The sequence below is a fragment of the Oryzias latipes genome, chromosome 9, assembly GCF_002234675.1.
Source record: "Oryzias latipes chromosome 9, ASM223467v1".
Lineage (NCBI taxonomy): Eukaryota > Metazoa > Chordata > Actinopteri > Beloniformes > Adrianichthyidae > Oryzias > Oryzias latipes.
Window position 1 is genome coordinate 10,200,100 of NC_019867.2, and position 14,803 is coordinate 10,214,902.

General features: G+C 36.7%; 1 protein-coding gene across 3 annotated transcripts in view; it reads right to left on the bottom strand.

Moving 5' to 3' along the window:
- The window catches only part of grid2 (glutamate ionotropic receptor delta type subunit 2), a 562,418-nt gene that overhangs the window by 469,119 nt on the left and 78,496 nt on the right, over nt 1-14,803 (bottom strand). For all 3 annotated transcript variants that reach the window (XR_002873852.1, XM_023958368.1, XM_023958369.1), the window contains exon 2: nt 312-467. Coding sequence is in view for 2 of the 3 variants with exons in the window: in XM_023958368.1 (XP_023814136.1) it covers nt 312-467 (156 nt within the window). In the remaining variant the exon portion in view is untranslated. The remainder of the gene's footprint in view (nt 1-311; nt 468-14,803) is intronic.

Consider the following 14,803-nt stretch of genomic DNA (forward strand, 5'->3'; position numbering starts at 1 on the left):
TGAGCAAAATGCTGCAAGACCAGGAAGCCCACAGTCCTTGAGCTGAATATGAACTATCTGTTTTTTTAAATATCAAAAGGCTACTTTTAAGTTTATCTATTCTTTACTAAAGTAAAAAATAATAATTTAGAAGCTAAATATGCATCGTGACAGACTGTAATCTGCCATATTCACATTAATTCCTTTTTTTTAAATATAGGGAAGTTTATAAAAAGTATTAGCCTGGATTCTGGACATCTGCAGCACCAGCTGGTGTAAATAGATGTGTGGAATGATAAACCTCGATACACACACTGGTAATATCATCCTACCTTCCTGCACAGCCTGGAAAGGGTTGTTCCCATCAACAAATTCCACAGAGATGGTGATCTTCTCTGTCTCCAGAATCTCATTGTTTAAGTTGAGATCTGCCACAGCGAGACGAAACACCTCATCATCTTTCCGCGCTGACTCATCAAAGATGGCGCCTAGAAAGAAGAAGAACAGAAAGCAGATTGGTACTTTAGAAAACTCGAGTTTACCAATTTACGAAAACAATCAGACTTTTTAAATGACTCAATGTGTTTATTCATGACAAAATCTAATTATTTTACAACAAAAATAAAAACATGGAGACATTGAAATCAAAGACCTTCACAATAAGTGCTGAGAACGTTAGAGAAAAAAGTCAGCAGTATCATTATGAAAAAGGGCAAAAAAAATGGTTCTCTAAATGTGACATTTCAAACAATTCAATTTATGCGAATACGAAAAGAAAATGTGCATTTTGACCCCCCCCAAACGTGCACTCAATTTCACCAGCATTAAGTTCCAGTGAGAAATGAGCTGTAAAGATTGTCCATTGAAGTTCACAGTCCAAGTAGGTCAACCTCACTTTGCCAAAAAGGCCGTTTGAAAAAAGAGGAAACGGGAGAAGAAGCCTTTTGTGCCAGTAGCTGTAATGCCAGATAAAGTTCCTAGTGGTCAATGCTAAATTGGTCGTACAATTAAATGTCAATCTGTCAGCAATTGTGGAACAAAAATAAGGTGGCAACAAACACTATCGACTCTTTGACAGAGATTTGGTATTTCCTTACACTGCTGCACTCAATTAACCATGCTCTAGCTGTGTTTTTTTCTTTCCTCTTACCTTTCATTTCGACCCAGTTTAGCCCCCGAAATCCATTAAGCTACTAATTGTGCAAGGCGGTGCACTAAAGCACTGACCAGAAAATAAGCCTCATATAGCATGATGTGCACTTGCGCATGTGTTTATGTTACAGGTTGCCAATTCCTTTAATAAGCCAGTTACACTGGCGGAGGGCTGTTCTTTTCCACACTTAGAGGACTGTAATTAGTTTTGTATAGGATGATGTGAATACTTTAGAAGGCAAATTTACTGAGGCATATGTGTCATCTTCATGGTGCAAAGAGCAGCACTCTAGATAAAGTCAAACTGAAAAACAAAGGAAACAGTCACTGCCGGAGAGAAATAATCAAACAGGTAGAAGCTTCAAATGGAAAATACTGACGTGATTAAAAATGCGTAAACTTTCAATATATAATTGGTATGATCCAGCTTCTCGTTCCTTACACAACCATAACAGATGAATTATCCCTTAGTTATGAAAAGACGATTTTAATCTTTGTCAGAGGTAAAAAAAAAAAGAAGAAAAAAAAGCTTCTAAGCGGATCACTGAAAGGTCAAAATTTGGTAGGAAAACAAAAATCATCAATGGCAGAAGTTTTTGAACCAAAATAACATTGTTTTAGATTAAAAAAAATGAAAATGTAGCTTAATGAAATAAGTTATTTATAAAGTAGGAGTCAAGGTTGTATTACTTTAAGGCCATGTCACACAGCCGCTAAGTAGAGTTTGCGCATATTGCACCCATGAAAATTGGTCATATGTAAATATATGTGGAAAAAAGTGAAAACATTTATGGTTCTTTAAGTGAAATTTTCACAGATGTAGCACAAATGAACCGCGTTAAAATGACAAAAGAAATATGAATAAACCATGCAAAGAACATGTACAGCAGCTGTTCATTGAAGTTCTTCACTTTGACATGAGCACTGAGCAGAAATCACATCACGTCAGCACCATGGTCAGCACCCACCACAAACCCTCACAATGCCTTTTTTTAGTAAACGGTCAGATTCCTCTGGTCTGCACCAGTTCCAAGTCAACCAGTTCCAAGTCAACCGCCAGTTGCAGCGCAGCACCGGACACCGCCCTGCGAGAGACCTGACCCCGCGCCCGGACGAGCAGTACGGGGGGAGCAGGAGACCCCCACTCAGTATAGACTACTGGAAGGTTGAAAGATTGGCCGATTTATATATATCCATCACAAGATACCTGAGAATGAATCGTGCATGTATATTTCGCTCTGTACATGCAATTTATTAGGGATTTGTGCGTCAAGTCCAAATAATGATATGTGTGCCGTATACGCAATATGAAAGACAGATATTGATGATACATGCGTAAAAAGCCTGTTACACATACGTGGATATAAATAGAACAGTTGTAAAAATGCCACAAAATTGTGTATGCATCTGGCAAAAATCTCACACGGTTGTGTAAAATTTGTGTAAAAATTGCATAAAAACTACATAAAATATGCATTAAATGCGGAATTATGAACTGACCAAAAGTTGTGAATGGCCAAAGTCACGTAAAGACCCGTTGGCCGAAACGTTCAATGGACATTTGTGCACATTGGCGAATTAAGCAACGCTTATGAATTACCGTATTTTCCGGACTTTAAGTCGCTCCGGAGTATAAGTCGCACCAGCCCAAAAATGCATTATGAAGTAGAAAAAAACACAGATAAGTCGCACTGGACTATAAGTCGCATTTTGACGGAAAATTTATTTGACAAAATCTGAGACCAAGAACTAATAACTTTCACAACCTCATATGACACAATCATAGCAGACTGTTTATCTCATAATTTCACAGTAATTCTTTCTCATACCTATTTATTTATTCTTTTCATGAAGCATCATTGGCCAACTAATACTCTGTTTTCAATCTTGTATTTGTAGAAACAGTTGTCATTTTTATTGCATTTCTGAATCTATGAAATCATTGGAAAATAGAATATTATGTTGTTAGCCTTCAAGATCTTACTGTAAAAAAAGTTTGCTGATTCTCTGAGTCACTTAACATACTCTTAACACTTAACATACCTCATACATCAAATTTAGCCAGGAACATCATCTCTGTTCCTCACAAATGAAAATAACAGGAGGGTTAACAATGTATTTATTTCAATTTATTTCTAATATAAGTCGCTGCGGAGTATAAGTCGCACCCCTTGCCAAACTATGAAAAAAAGGGTGACTTATAGTCCGGAAAATACGGTATGTATTTCAGGTAAGTGTTACAAAAGGCCAAAATTTCATATGTAGAAAATCCACAAATTGTAAATAGTGGCTGTGCGACGCGGCTTTTACCATGAAGTTCAACTTTTTATCTCTTTCTTAAAAATCATATTCCAAGATTAAAACCTAGAAGATGCAGAAAAGTACAGGTTTGTACATCCGCATTTGCTCTTTTAGCAAAATAAATTAGCTTGATCATCTTTCTTTAAAAAAGAAGACATTTTACCCTTTGTAGGCTTTTAGAAAATAGTTAATATTGTATTGCTTTAGTGAAATAGACTAACATCAGGCTAGCATCAACCAGGATAGGATTAAAAATAATTTTACATTCAACTTTGTTTAAATTAAACTAATTGAAAGAACAAAAGGCAAAGATCTACCTATAAAAGCAGAAACTTTTTTCTAAGTGTCAAAAAAATACTAACAAGCTGCTCATCGTGAGTCACATATCTTTCAACAACTGGGTTATCTCTATTAAAAGCGGGTGAATTCTTTCTAAATTATCAAGCCTTGCTTATTTTTGTGAATCATAAAGTATAAATGAGGTGAAACAAAAGGCCTTGAACAAAGCTATAGAGTTAAACACAAAGACATTAACTATTCCATTAGAGCTAAATAATACATTAGTTTCCAAATTGTTTGAGGATGACAATGCTGAAGAGGGATTTGGGAACATTCATAACTCAACATGAAAAAAGGAAGGACAGTATGGTGCATTCTGAGTACACAAAAAACCATCAGCTGAGACTATTTAAATTGGAAAATGAATATTTCATTAATTTGTTTCTTTTATGTTTTCATAAGTTTTAAGTTCAGTGACAACTAATACTTTTTTTTATTTCACAAGTCAAACTTAATAGAAGTGTAAAAAAACTGAACAAAGAATAATTTAAAATGAAAAAAAAAACATGTTTTTGTTTATTTTCTTTTTTTACAGACCAGAAAGACAGACTATAAATGTCTCCTTTAATCTAGGCTTCCACTATGACGTTACCATAGCAACAAGCTCCCAGACATATATTAAAAGCTGCACTGGGCTGTGCATCGCTTTCTTTGTATATAGTCGAGTCCTTTGTATTTATTTATCAATACCTTTGGAAATATCCGGTCAACAGCATTTATCTGGGTCTAGTGAGCACAAACAGCCACAAGTTGATATTAGATATTGCTTGAAACATGATGTGTAAAACAGTTTCGGTAAAATATCCTCAAAGCCTCTTTAATGTTTTCTACTACCACACTCTACCTTTTGCTGCTGCCTATCTTCTAAAATCAAAATCTCTTGCTTATTGTAAAGTGACACTTAAAATAGCAGTAAAAAAAGAAAGCTAATTAGTAAAGATATTAATGAGTGGAGCAACAAAGTTGGGCTACATGAAGTAGCCCAACTTATTATGTTTATAGTTTATTTCTTTTTTTTTTTGGATAAATATTGGATGAAACAGGGGTGGGCAAACTACCCATGGCCCGTTAAACTATTTTAACTGACCCACCAAAACAATCCATTAATAAGGATTATATTAATAATCCTTATTAATGTTTTATGTTTCCTGTAGTTCTGCTTTCTCCCCATAAATGTCGCATACAAATACATTGAGCAGTGGTTAGGTGCAGAAAGCTATTCTACATTATCTGGTGTTGGAAGATTTGTTGTTTTTCTGACGTGTTTTTCGTGATAGTCATTTTTTTCCGATCATTCCAACTCCACATGAATGCAACATTTTTTTAAGTTTGAGCTTTTCTTTGAGGGACCCATTGGTGGCCTTGGCACGTATATGAGAAGAAATGAATTTTGGGAAAGAAAAAAGTTCTGTTTTAAAATATTTATTTTTAATCAAAATTAGAGCTTATTTTCTTCCATGTTACTTTTTTCTCAAATGAGGTGGATTACTAGAACACGACACACAACTGCTCCTAATCCAGCCCATCTGTAAAATTGTATAACCCTTTGTGGCCCATGAGTCAAAGCCTTTGCCCAACCGTGGTCTAGAAGCAGCAAACATTTTAGGTTTATGTCATAAATTTTAACGTTTTTACACCAGAGCTTTAGCTCCAGCAGATTCAGAGAAAAGCATCCACTTATAGGTAATAAAGTGCTTCCTTAATTAACCATACAAATCAGCCAATTCTGTCACGGAGAAAGGTGGCTATTCATATCTCCTTTGCTTTGATATGCAACACCTCCAAAACATAAAGTGTAGCACAATATTGTCACAGATGATGTCTCCGGTGATAAAGTGTTAAATACAAATGTGATGGCGTAAGGGGAACACTGAGAAAAACGTACTGGCTTTTTAAAATCTGTTTCTTTTTGGAAAAGCATTCCTGCAGTCAGTGTGTAAAAGAGTCCAAAAGCAGACAGCAAAATACATACTAAATTGGAATTATAAAAGTTGAGCTTTGCTTCATTCAGATGCCTCCTAGGCACCGAACACACATACAAACATATATGCACAAACATTTATGCACGCACATGTTTTGCCTCACCATACATGCACAGAGGCAAAATGTGAGTAACTGCTTACCTTTTCATTTAAGTAACTTTATCAACACAATAATGATCAATGCTCATTTTGGCCATGAAATGACCTATTCAGACGTCCCATAGTTCTTAGGGAAAGCCGGTGCTTCACCATTACCCACAGTGTGTCTGAATAAGATTTTTAAAATTTAAAGTGGTCAGGATTAAAAGGCTCTTTCATTTCTCAAGCCATACATTCCCTGCCGTCTTTGATATTTAATATAAATGCAGAAGATCAAAGTGTCTAGAAACAAAACAGCCATACAAAGAAAACATAAAATAAAAAAAGGAAATACATTAAAGATGAAAGTCTTGTAACGAGTAAATTTGTAGTCAGGTGGGTTTTCATAAGGCTTTTTTTATGTCTTCCTATTCTGTCTGGCTTTATTACCCTTTATGTGCCTTAGATCCAGTGACCACTAGAATATATTCATAAGTCAAGTCCTTTTGGGATACTAAAACAGTGCACCAGTGTAATTCTGTAGTCATGGTTTAAAGAGTTTCTTATTTTGGGTTCATCTGTTAGCACAGACTCATTTAGTTTCCTTACGATACTTATATAAAATAAAAATCTCAGAAAGGTTTGAGCAGCATAGTTCATGTAGCATTATAGAGATCTTCACTTTTATGTCAATGACAGTACTTGTTTATAAAGCTTGATTTAAATTAATATAAAGAGGGACACATGAAAAATCCTCCAATGAATTTACTTTTAAACATTAGATATATTTATATCAACACTTATTTAAAGCTCATACAAAATAATGTTTTAAGCTTTTAAGTGTATTATAATATTCATTGCTCACAAAAAAAAAAAAAGCGGTATTTTAATCCATTCACAGATTTCTAAGTATTCATCTGAGCACCAGGCCCTCCCAATCCAAAAAACAACTGTGTTCACGTTCATACAAATGATATGAGTGAGGAACAGCCCCTTCCAGAAAGAGTCTGCACTGCCAGCACCCTACCCCAGGCTAACACACACACCCACTTTCTCCATGCAGCTAGCAGTGATCGGCAAAACGCTTACATTTTATACGCACATCAATCTTTAAAAAAGTTACAACGTTGTTTGTTTTTGTTGGTGAGGTGCAGACACCCTGCAGAGGCCGACTCTAGGTTGGCGTCATAAAATGGGCGGCACCCACAAGGAGCGAAAGATGGCGCCTCAGCTATTAAGTCGACTTACTTCTGAGTAGAAAGTTGAGCTGCAAAAATAATTAATATTTTATTTAAAAATATTCACTTTGTGTGCCAAAGATAATATATTATCATATATATGGATATAGTTTACTCTGAAAGGCTTAAGAAAAGCATGATATAGGCCCTTTAAGAGTACATATTCCCAGAAACATTTAAAATGCTTTATGAAATTAAATGTATGTATTATGTATATAATATGGGGAATTGTGCACAAAAACACATGCTGAACACATAAAAGACTAGTAGACAGCGTAAAGTAATAATGCATAAAAGTACATTTAAAATCTTCCACACCCAAAGATCCAGTGGTTAACTTTAACTTTATATCAGTAAAAAATATCACAGCTATGTTTAAGAAATTATTACTAAAATATGGTAAATGGCCCTGCTTTAAATAAATATAATTTAATTAAAGAATAATGAAGAAGAAAGCGCTACTTTCCGTCACACACCTAGGTGTGCGAAATTTGTTCTCCGCATTTGACCCATCCCCTGAGGGAGCGGTGAGCTGCAGACTAACCGCGCCCGGGAGGCAGTAGCGTTAAGGGTCTTGCCCAAGAACCCCCACTGAGTGATGTGAATTTGCTCGTCATTGATATGGTAATTGCCCCCAATACCATTGTTTATTGCCCTCTGGGAATTGAACCGGATTCCTGCGTTGTAGCCCTTTACCTTACCAACTGAGCTACCCAGCTGCTGGGAATTGGGGCAGCTTGGAAAGAAGTAGTCATAGCAAATGATTCTTGAATGCTGAACAGCTCCAGCAGTTTTCGGTATTGGTCATTAAGGTCACTGGCTGTTCAGAAGTTACCATCTGTTTGGATTTTTGGTAAATAGAACTCTATAACATCCTTATCCCTCTGATTTACAGGCTTTTTCTATTGTTAAACTGATCTTTTTTTTTTTGTCTGTTAAATCAAGCTTTTTCTTTATGCTACTTCACAAAGATTGCTTTTAAGGGCTCTTAGGATGTCGAAAATACTTGGTAGTATCCATTTCGTTCTCGAACAAAGTCACACACCTGTAGGTTGAGCTACAGTTGATGGCGCTAATCTGACAGGAACGGTGACACACTGACAAGGATAATGACTATAGGGAAACTCACACATGTTTAGATGTATTGCTTATTTGAGACAAGGCCAAACATCGGTGTTATTGTCTCAATGTGATGATGGAAGCAAGGTGGTGGGAGTGCTGAGCGATGATGGTTATGAACGGCGGAGGATCTCATCAAGTGTCTAAATGGCACACACACATAGTGAAAACACCCAAGCAGGTTTTTTTTTTTGTCCATAGCACTGATATGAGGACTGGAAAGCAGCGCGTTCAGACACCTGGACAGACAGTATTGAACTAATGTGAACCCTGTGTAGGTGTATATGCAAGAGGGAAAAAATGAGGACGGGAGCAAATAACTCATTTAAGCAGAGTCAATATGAAATGTTAATATGAACTGACAAAAAATGTAGGTGTGGATCAGTGTACTTGTATTCATGGCCTCATTAGGACCAGTTTTGCCTTAAATACCAACTTTATGGTGACCGTGAGATTTATGGTGACATTTGTCACGTCATAATGTGGAGTACTACAATTTTTATGCACCTCATTAGGTTTAAATATTTTTTTTTTTTATGTAAGAACATTACGGTTAGATTTACGTATCAACTGCTGATAGTTGAAGTTGGGGTTTAGGTTGGGCTGCATAAAACAAAATTAATGTCATTATAATGGTCTGATAGGAATAGCTGTTACAAAAGAGGAAGTGTGTGTGCAAAAATGTGTGATCATTATACAGCAGGTGTGTAGAAATATGTGAAAACTGTACCAAACTCTTCAAAATATCTAGCATATTTAATATTTTGGCTTAGCCAAAAAGCCATTTATTTGTCATTACCGATAGTGGTAGCTAAGTTGCATGGCAAACCTGCCAAACCCTGATGCTAAACTTAAACCAGCCATTAAAGCAACCACTTCCAATTTGAAATGTCTATTCAAATGTGTGTATATGTGCAATTACTGTTTCATTCCACAAAAATCTCATGCTCATGTTTTGGTACCCAAGTTTTTTTGTCTGTTTTACAAAACCTGCAGCCATCGAACTAGCATTGAAATTTAAACCAGTTGTACTTTGACCAATCAGGGATTTGGATTTGGTAGTGACGTATCAAAATTGATCATGAAGGAGAAAGTAATAATTGCGGTTTGTGCACGACCGGAATTCTTCGACACCAAGTGTTTCATACATTGGAGTAGAGTTAGGAAAGAAAAAGCCTGGAGCAGGATTCGTGAGATTTGCACTGCTTCGACATTTAGCGTCAAGCCTCTTCCAACTACAAGTACATGCAATAGTGTCAGGTAGCAATAGTCTAAAGTAAAAACTATGTGCTAAAACTGTGTACAAGAACCCGTTTTCAGCACAATATTGAATGGGCGACACATACATGGTGCGTACATACCATTACAGCGCATATAGTTTCAAGGGACTAGTATTACAGTTTTATATTGATGCAATAATAGATTTAAAAAATTAAAAATTGTTAGAAAAAATGTAATTATGGCCCTATATTTTCTTCATGATGCGCTTTTTTCCTCTCACTCCATCATTAAAGACGCCAGCACATTTATAAATTAGTGACTCTCAACCATTCTGTCACTGATAACTATACTTAAGTTCATGCAACTCTCTTGTGCTTTTACTGATTTCTATCTCCTTACTGCAAGAATTGTTCCAGTATATCTATTATTATTTTCTGATTAGCATAAACATATGCGGCTTCTTTCCTGTTTGACTGTACTTCAAATTAGCAAGTGATTTGTCTTCTGTCCCTTGTATTAGCGAGCTAGTTGAACATGATGTAACAATTACCAGTTTACCTACATTTTAAAAACTTCATTTTTGTGCACTAAAGAATGGGAGACCAACACAACTGACAGCACAGTTTTTGTCCATGTGTCAGAACTCTTCGTACCATCTTTTGACAGATAGTAGCCAGGTTCAGCATACTTGCAACAACCACTGACTCAGCAGTCATCTGGCAAGGGCTGCTTGGCATTCTCTAAATAGCAGTGGCAGAGAGCCAGATGTTAGACTATATCTAGGCATTAGCCTCAATAAAAGTAAATGATAATTACGATGTTAGCAGTTTGCCTTCTAAAGGACCCAAGTGGGATCTTCCATGTACTAGTATTCACGTAACAGCCACATAGCTTTCTATTTTTTATTTTGACAACAAGCAGACTAAACTGTGAAACATAACTATTGAGCCCTATTTTATTCCTTCCAAATGCTGAACCCCATTTTTTAACCTTTGACTTGATGCACTATCTTCATATCTTCCCTTTAGGAAAGCCACCTTATATCATTCTCTGATCTGCTTTATAGCTGAGATTCACCTGTTCATTGCCCTCTAGCTTTCAATCATGTATTTGCCATGCTCCCATTCCTTTTCTACCAATGTTCCCTGTCTTTCCTCATTTATCTCTACCTCACTTCATTTTTGCAACTCCATTACCCATTCCACCCTTGTTGCATCCTTCTCTTCATATCTCCACCTCCCTTGGGATCACTCAACTCATCCTCATCCGTATCATCTTTCTCTTCTGCTGCTTGTTCAGTCTAATGTCCAATGTGACCTTTGGTACCAGTAAAGCTGTGCCTATGTTGAAGGCCTTGACTGGGTTTTGAAAAAAAAGAATACTTAAACTTCCCTGAAAAAGAGCAGTTTGTCTATATTTTCTTTCCTTTTTCCTTTTGATAAAAATGGAGAAGTCAATAGTTCAGGGTAAATATTTAAAATTCATTAAAATTCAAAATTAAATATTACTTGAAAGGGAGTGGAAGGAAGCAAACTTATACTATCCCACCCCTGTTCTACCGTAACCATTTTATTACATGATTTATCATTATCCAGTTCATAACTTTTATCAGACAGAATTAAGAATCCTTAGGTATCAATAAAGCACATGACAAAGATGAATTACTTAATTATTATACAAAAAATATACATAAAAATCATGTATATTATAAAAAAAATAATAGTATCAAGATATTAAAGTGATTAAAGGAAAAATATAAAATTAGCACATCTAACCAAGATATATATGCGCAAATTAGATATCTTGAGATTTATAACACTGTTCCAAACTGTATTTTCTAAAATACCAATAAAATATAGTTCTTGGAGTGTCAGAGGTAGTAGCCAGAGGTTTTAAAGTGGGATTTGAACCAGGGTGTTCTTGCCGTGAGACAATAGTACTTAACCACCACCCCACCGTGTAGCCCAGTAATGACAAATGCTTTTTTTTGGGGGGTGGACAATATCAGTCCATAAAATAAGCAACCAATTACTGTCAAAATCTAAGACACTGGTTTGATAAAAAGCACAGAAATAGAAGTGCAACTAAAATGGCACAATGTATTCTAGTGACCTGTGTCCTAAACCTCATGCACATTGTGGCCTTTACATGTAAGATGAACAAACTCAAATCATTCTGGTATAAAAATAGTCTTGCACTGGACAATGGGACAGAAACAGATGTCAGCTGCCAACAGTTTTGAGACCAACAAAAGATTTTCTTTTTTTGCTTTGTTTTTGTGAGAAATTTGGTAGATTTGTTTTACTGTAAGCAAACCTGTTTTTTTTTAATTCATCCTCTTTGCTTTCAGCATTTATACCAAATGACTATGTACTCTTTATATCAGCTCCAGCTAACATAAATTGATCAATAGATGTGACTGATAGCTTTATGTCTGGTGGTGCCAAACATCTCTGCTGAAAAAAAGAACAGGTTTAAGGGGAAACTGCTGGAATATTAAGAAATGAGGGGCACTTTTAACTGAGAACGCTAAAAGTCCACAAAGCTAAATCAGGGTCAGGCAGGCAGGGTTTGATGACGAGCATGAGAACATCAAAGAAACAACTAGAGTAATCAGGATCCAGGCGTGAGTCAGGGCAGGTGGCAGGTAAACGTTAGAAGCAGGGTAGGAAAGAGAAGAACAGATCCAGATATAACGCTTGGTAATGAAGGCAGAGTGGCACAAACAATACTTCGCACTGAGTAAGGCCCAGTGCAGTGTTTAAGTATGCTGTGATTGATTGGGTGAATAAGAGTCAGGTGTGCAGCATTCAGGAACAATGTGCTGGGGTTGCTGGGAGATGTAGTGTGGTTTGAACTCTGGAGATGGCTCTGCTGGTGACAAGAGGGGGAAACAGAGCTCTGACTTCTGACACTTGTGGACAATTATATCCATGTACGTCTTCGTTTTTCTCATTCCAGCTGGCATCTGGCTCAAAACTGTGCGGCTGGATAGTTCCAATATTGCTCGCCATTTTGGTTTCATCGCTAATGTTTTATTAGGGTTGTAAGGGGTCAAAAGCTAGAGGGAGAGCGGGTAAACAGATGGATGATTTGATTTGATTTGATTAAACAAATCAAATAAGAGGGGAAAGGGAGGTGCTTCCAATAAATGGTCCTGCCCACAACTCAGAAACGATGTCCTGGAAATAGCATAATCATATTTAAAATACCACTGGAAACGCTTGATCGAAGATTGAAGATGATCGAAGTGGAAGATGCCAAGTGAAGAAAAGGAGTAGCAGGTAAAACCTAGGAGTTATATTTTGTTTGAAGCATAATCATATCAAATATAGAAACTGAACTCTGCAACCCTCAGCTTATCAGGCAAAAAGACAGTTCCTTGAGAACATCAAGCTTCTAAGCAGACTCTCCAGTTAACTGCCAAACATTTGGGGGGGCTTTCCCCAAAGCACTGATAAAAAGCTTCATATGTATTCATCACGAATGTCATATTTCAGAAAAAGATGGATCTTTTGTGATTCTCTTTTCCTTCCCTAAAACCTCAGCATGTGTGTATAATTATCTGCAAGTCTTTAAATTTCTGCTATACAGTATTTCATCTGTTCTTTTCTCTAATAGTCACAAGTTCTAAACCTTTAAACCCTCCAACATTTTTTGTCTTTTTTCTTTTCTTGCCTTTAGGAAGACAAATGAAGTATATTAGATAACACAAAATTACTCAAAAAAATGTAGACGTTTATCTTCCCAAACACCTGATGGATTCCCTCTTTGACCCTGAACAGGTGACAGAACAAGGGGATTATTGGAAAAAAACAAAACACTGAGCTGAAAAATAAATATGTTTCATTTCATTTACCCTGCCCTCTGAATCTATAACTGAATTTCCAGATGTGCTTACAACAGTTTGGCTGCCAATGCTCTTTCACCCTCCCCATTCTTATCCACTGAAGCTCATTGTTTTGCAGTTCCCCTCTTTACAAAGACCCTGAGAACTCCGAACATAAATACTTGCAAAACTGACAAAATTACCAATACAAAAAGGCAACAGGAAAAAAAAAAAACACGAATGCAAACGGGCATGCATGCACAAACAAACAAGATACTGGAGTGTATGTTTACTTCATGAATAAGCCTCTATAAACTAGGAAAGCCAGCAGTGACAGGACAGCTATTATTAACCACTGAGAATCGTTTATACTTTTGCAGAGGCACACATGGTTACGCAATTATGTTCATAATATTTTTTTTTTCTACTGCTCTTTTACTCTGTTTGACCAACATGCTCCATATCATCACTGCTTTATCTGCCCACACAGTAAAAAAAAAGTTAACACAACTGCTGCTATTTTTTTTTCTTCAAAAATGTTTGCATATTCATCAATAATTTTATTCATTTAATCATTTTAGAAATAATTGTATACAATTCTGCTGATAAAAATAACAAAAATCTGTCAAAATATCTTATGGCGCTTGACTTTCTTGCATATACAAACATAAGGCCTTCGTCACAACTGTCCTTACGGGTGGATACGGGCTGTACGGCACACACAGATGGACTTGTATGAAATAAGCAAGGTCGTAGGGTGAACATTTTCATGAACATTCTTATCTACAGCCATGCTGCGAGTGACAGGTCTTGCGAACAGTTATACAACACGAAAGGGTCAGTAAGGGTGAAGTAGGTGAGATAAAGTCACATTTTACGGATTTACGATTTTTTTTAATCAACCCTTCGCAAGGAGCCTGTTAGTGCTGCTTTAAACGATGAATGCATGCTATTCATGCAAACTGTTAGAATTGAGGAAATTGGGCAATCAGTGTAGTTTTTGTGGGCATCTTGCATACGTCCAATGGGCCTTTACGTATCACCAGCACATCCCATGCATGCACATTTGTGCAGTCAGTAAGAAGCCAGTGTTCATACCCTACAAGGACTAGAGTGTGGAGAAAAAACGCCACACGACAGCAACACTCTTGTGTCATAAGGGCGAGTGACTAACATTTTCCTTTCAAATACATCTAGGACAATGGTATGTAGCATTTTTGTGATGTCCCTTGAGGTAGTTTTTTATGCCTTAAGGAAGCTGCCAAACAAAGCTCTACCTCAGCTCCCGTGTATGGCCCTCCAAGGGGCCAGAGAACCCAAACCCTGCAGCACTCATACAGACCAAATCCCTGTATGAGTGCATGTGACTAAGGCTTGAGGTGGTCATATTAGCCTTAAGAGAGCTGCTAGAAACAACTGTGACTCAGGCTTTAAGAACCAATGCAAATACTATGATATTCTTTGGGATTAGGTAAAAATCAGTTCTGAATGTTTCTGTTGTCAGATCATCAAGACGACAATCATAGCTGCATGGCTGTTAACTGCTTTGACAACTGTGCCTGCTG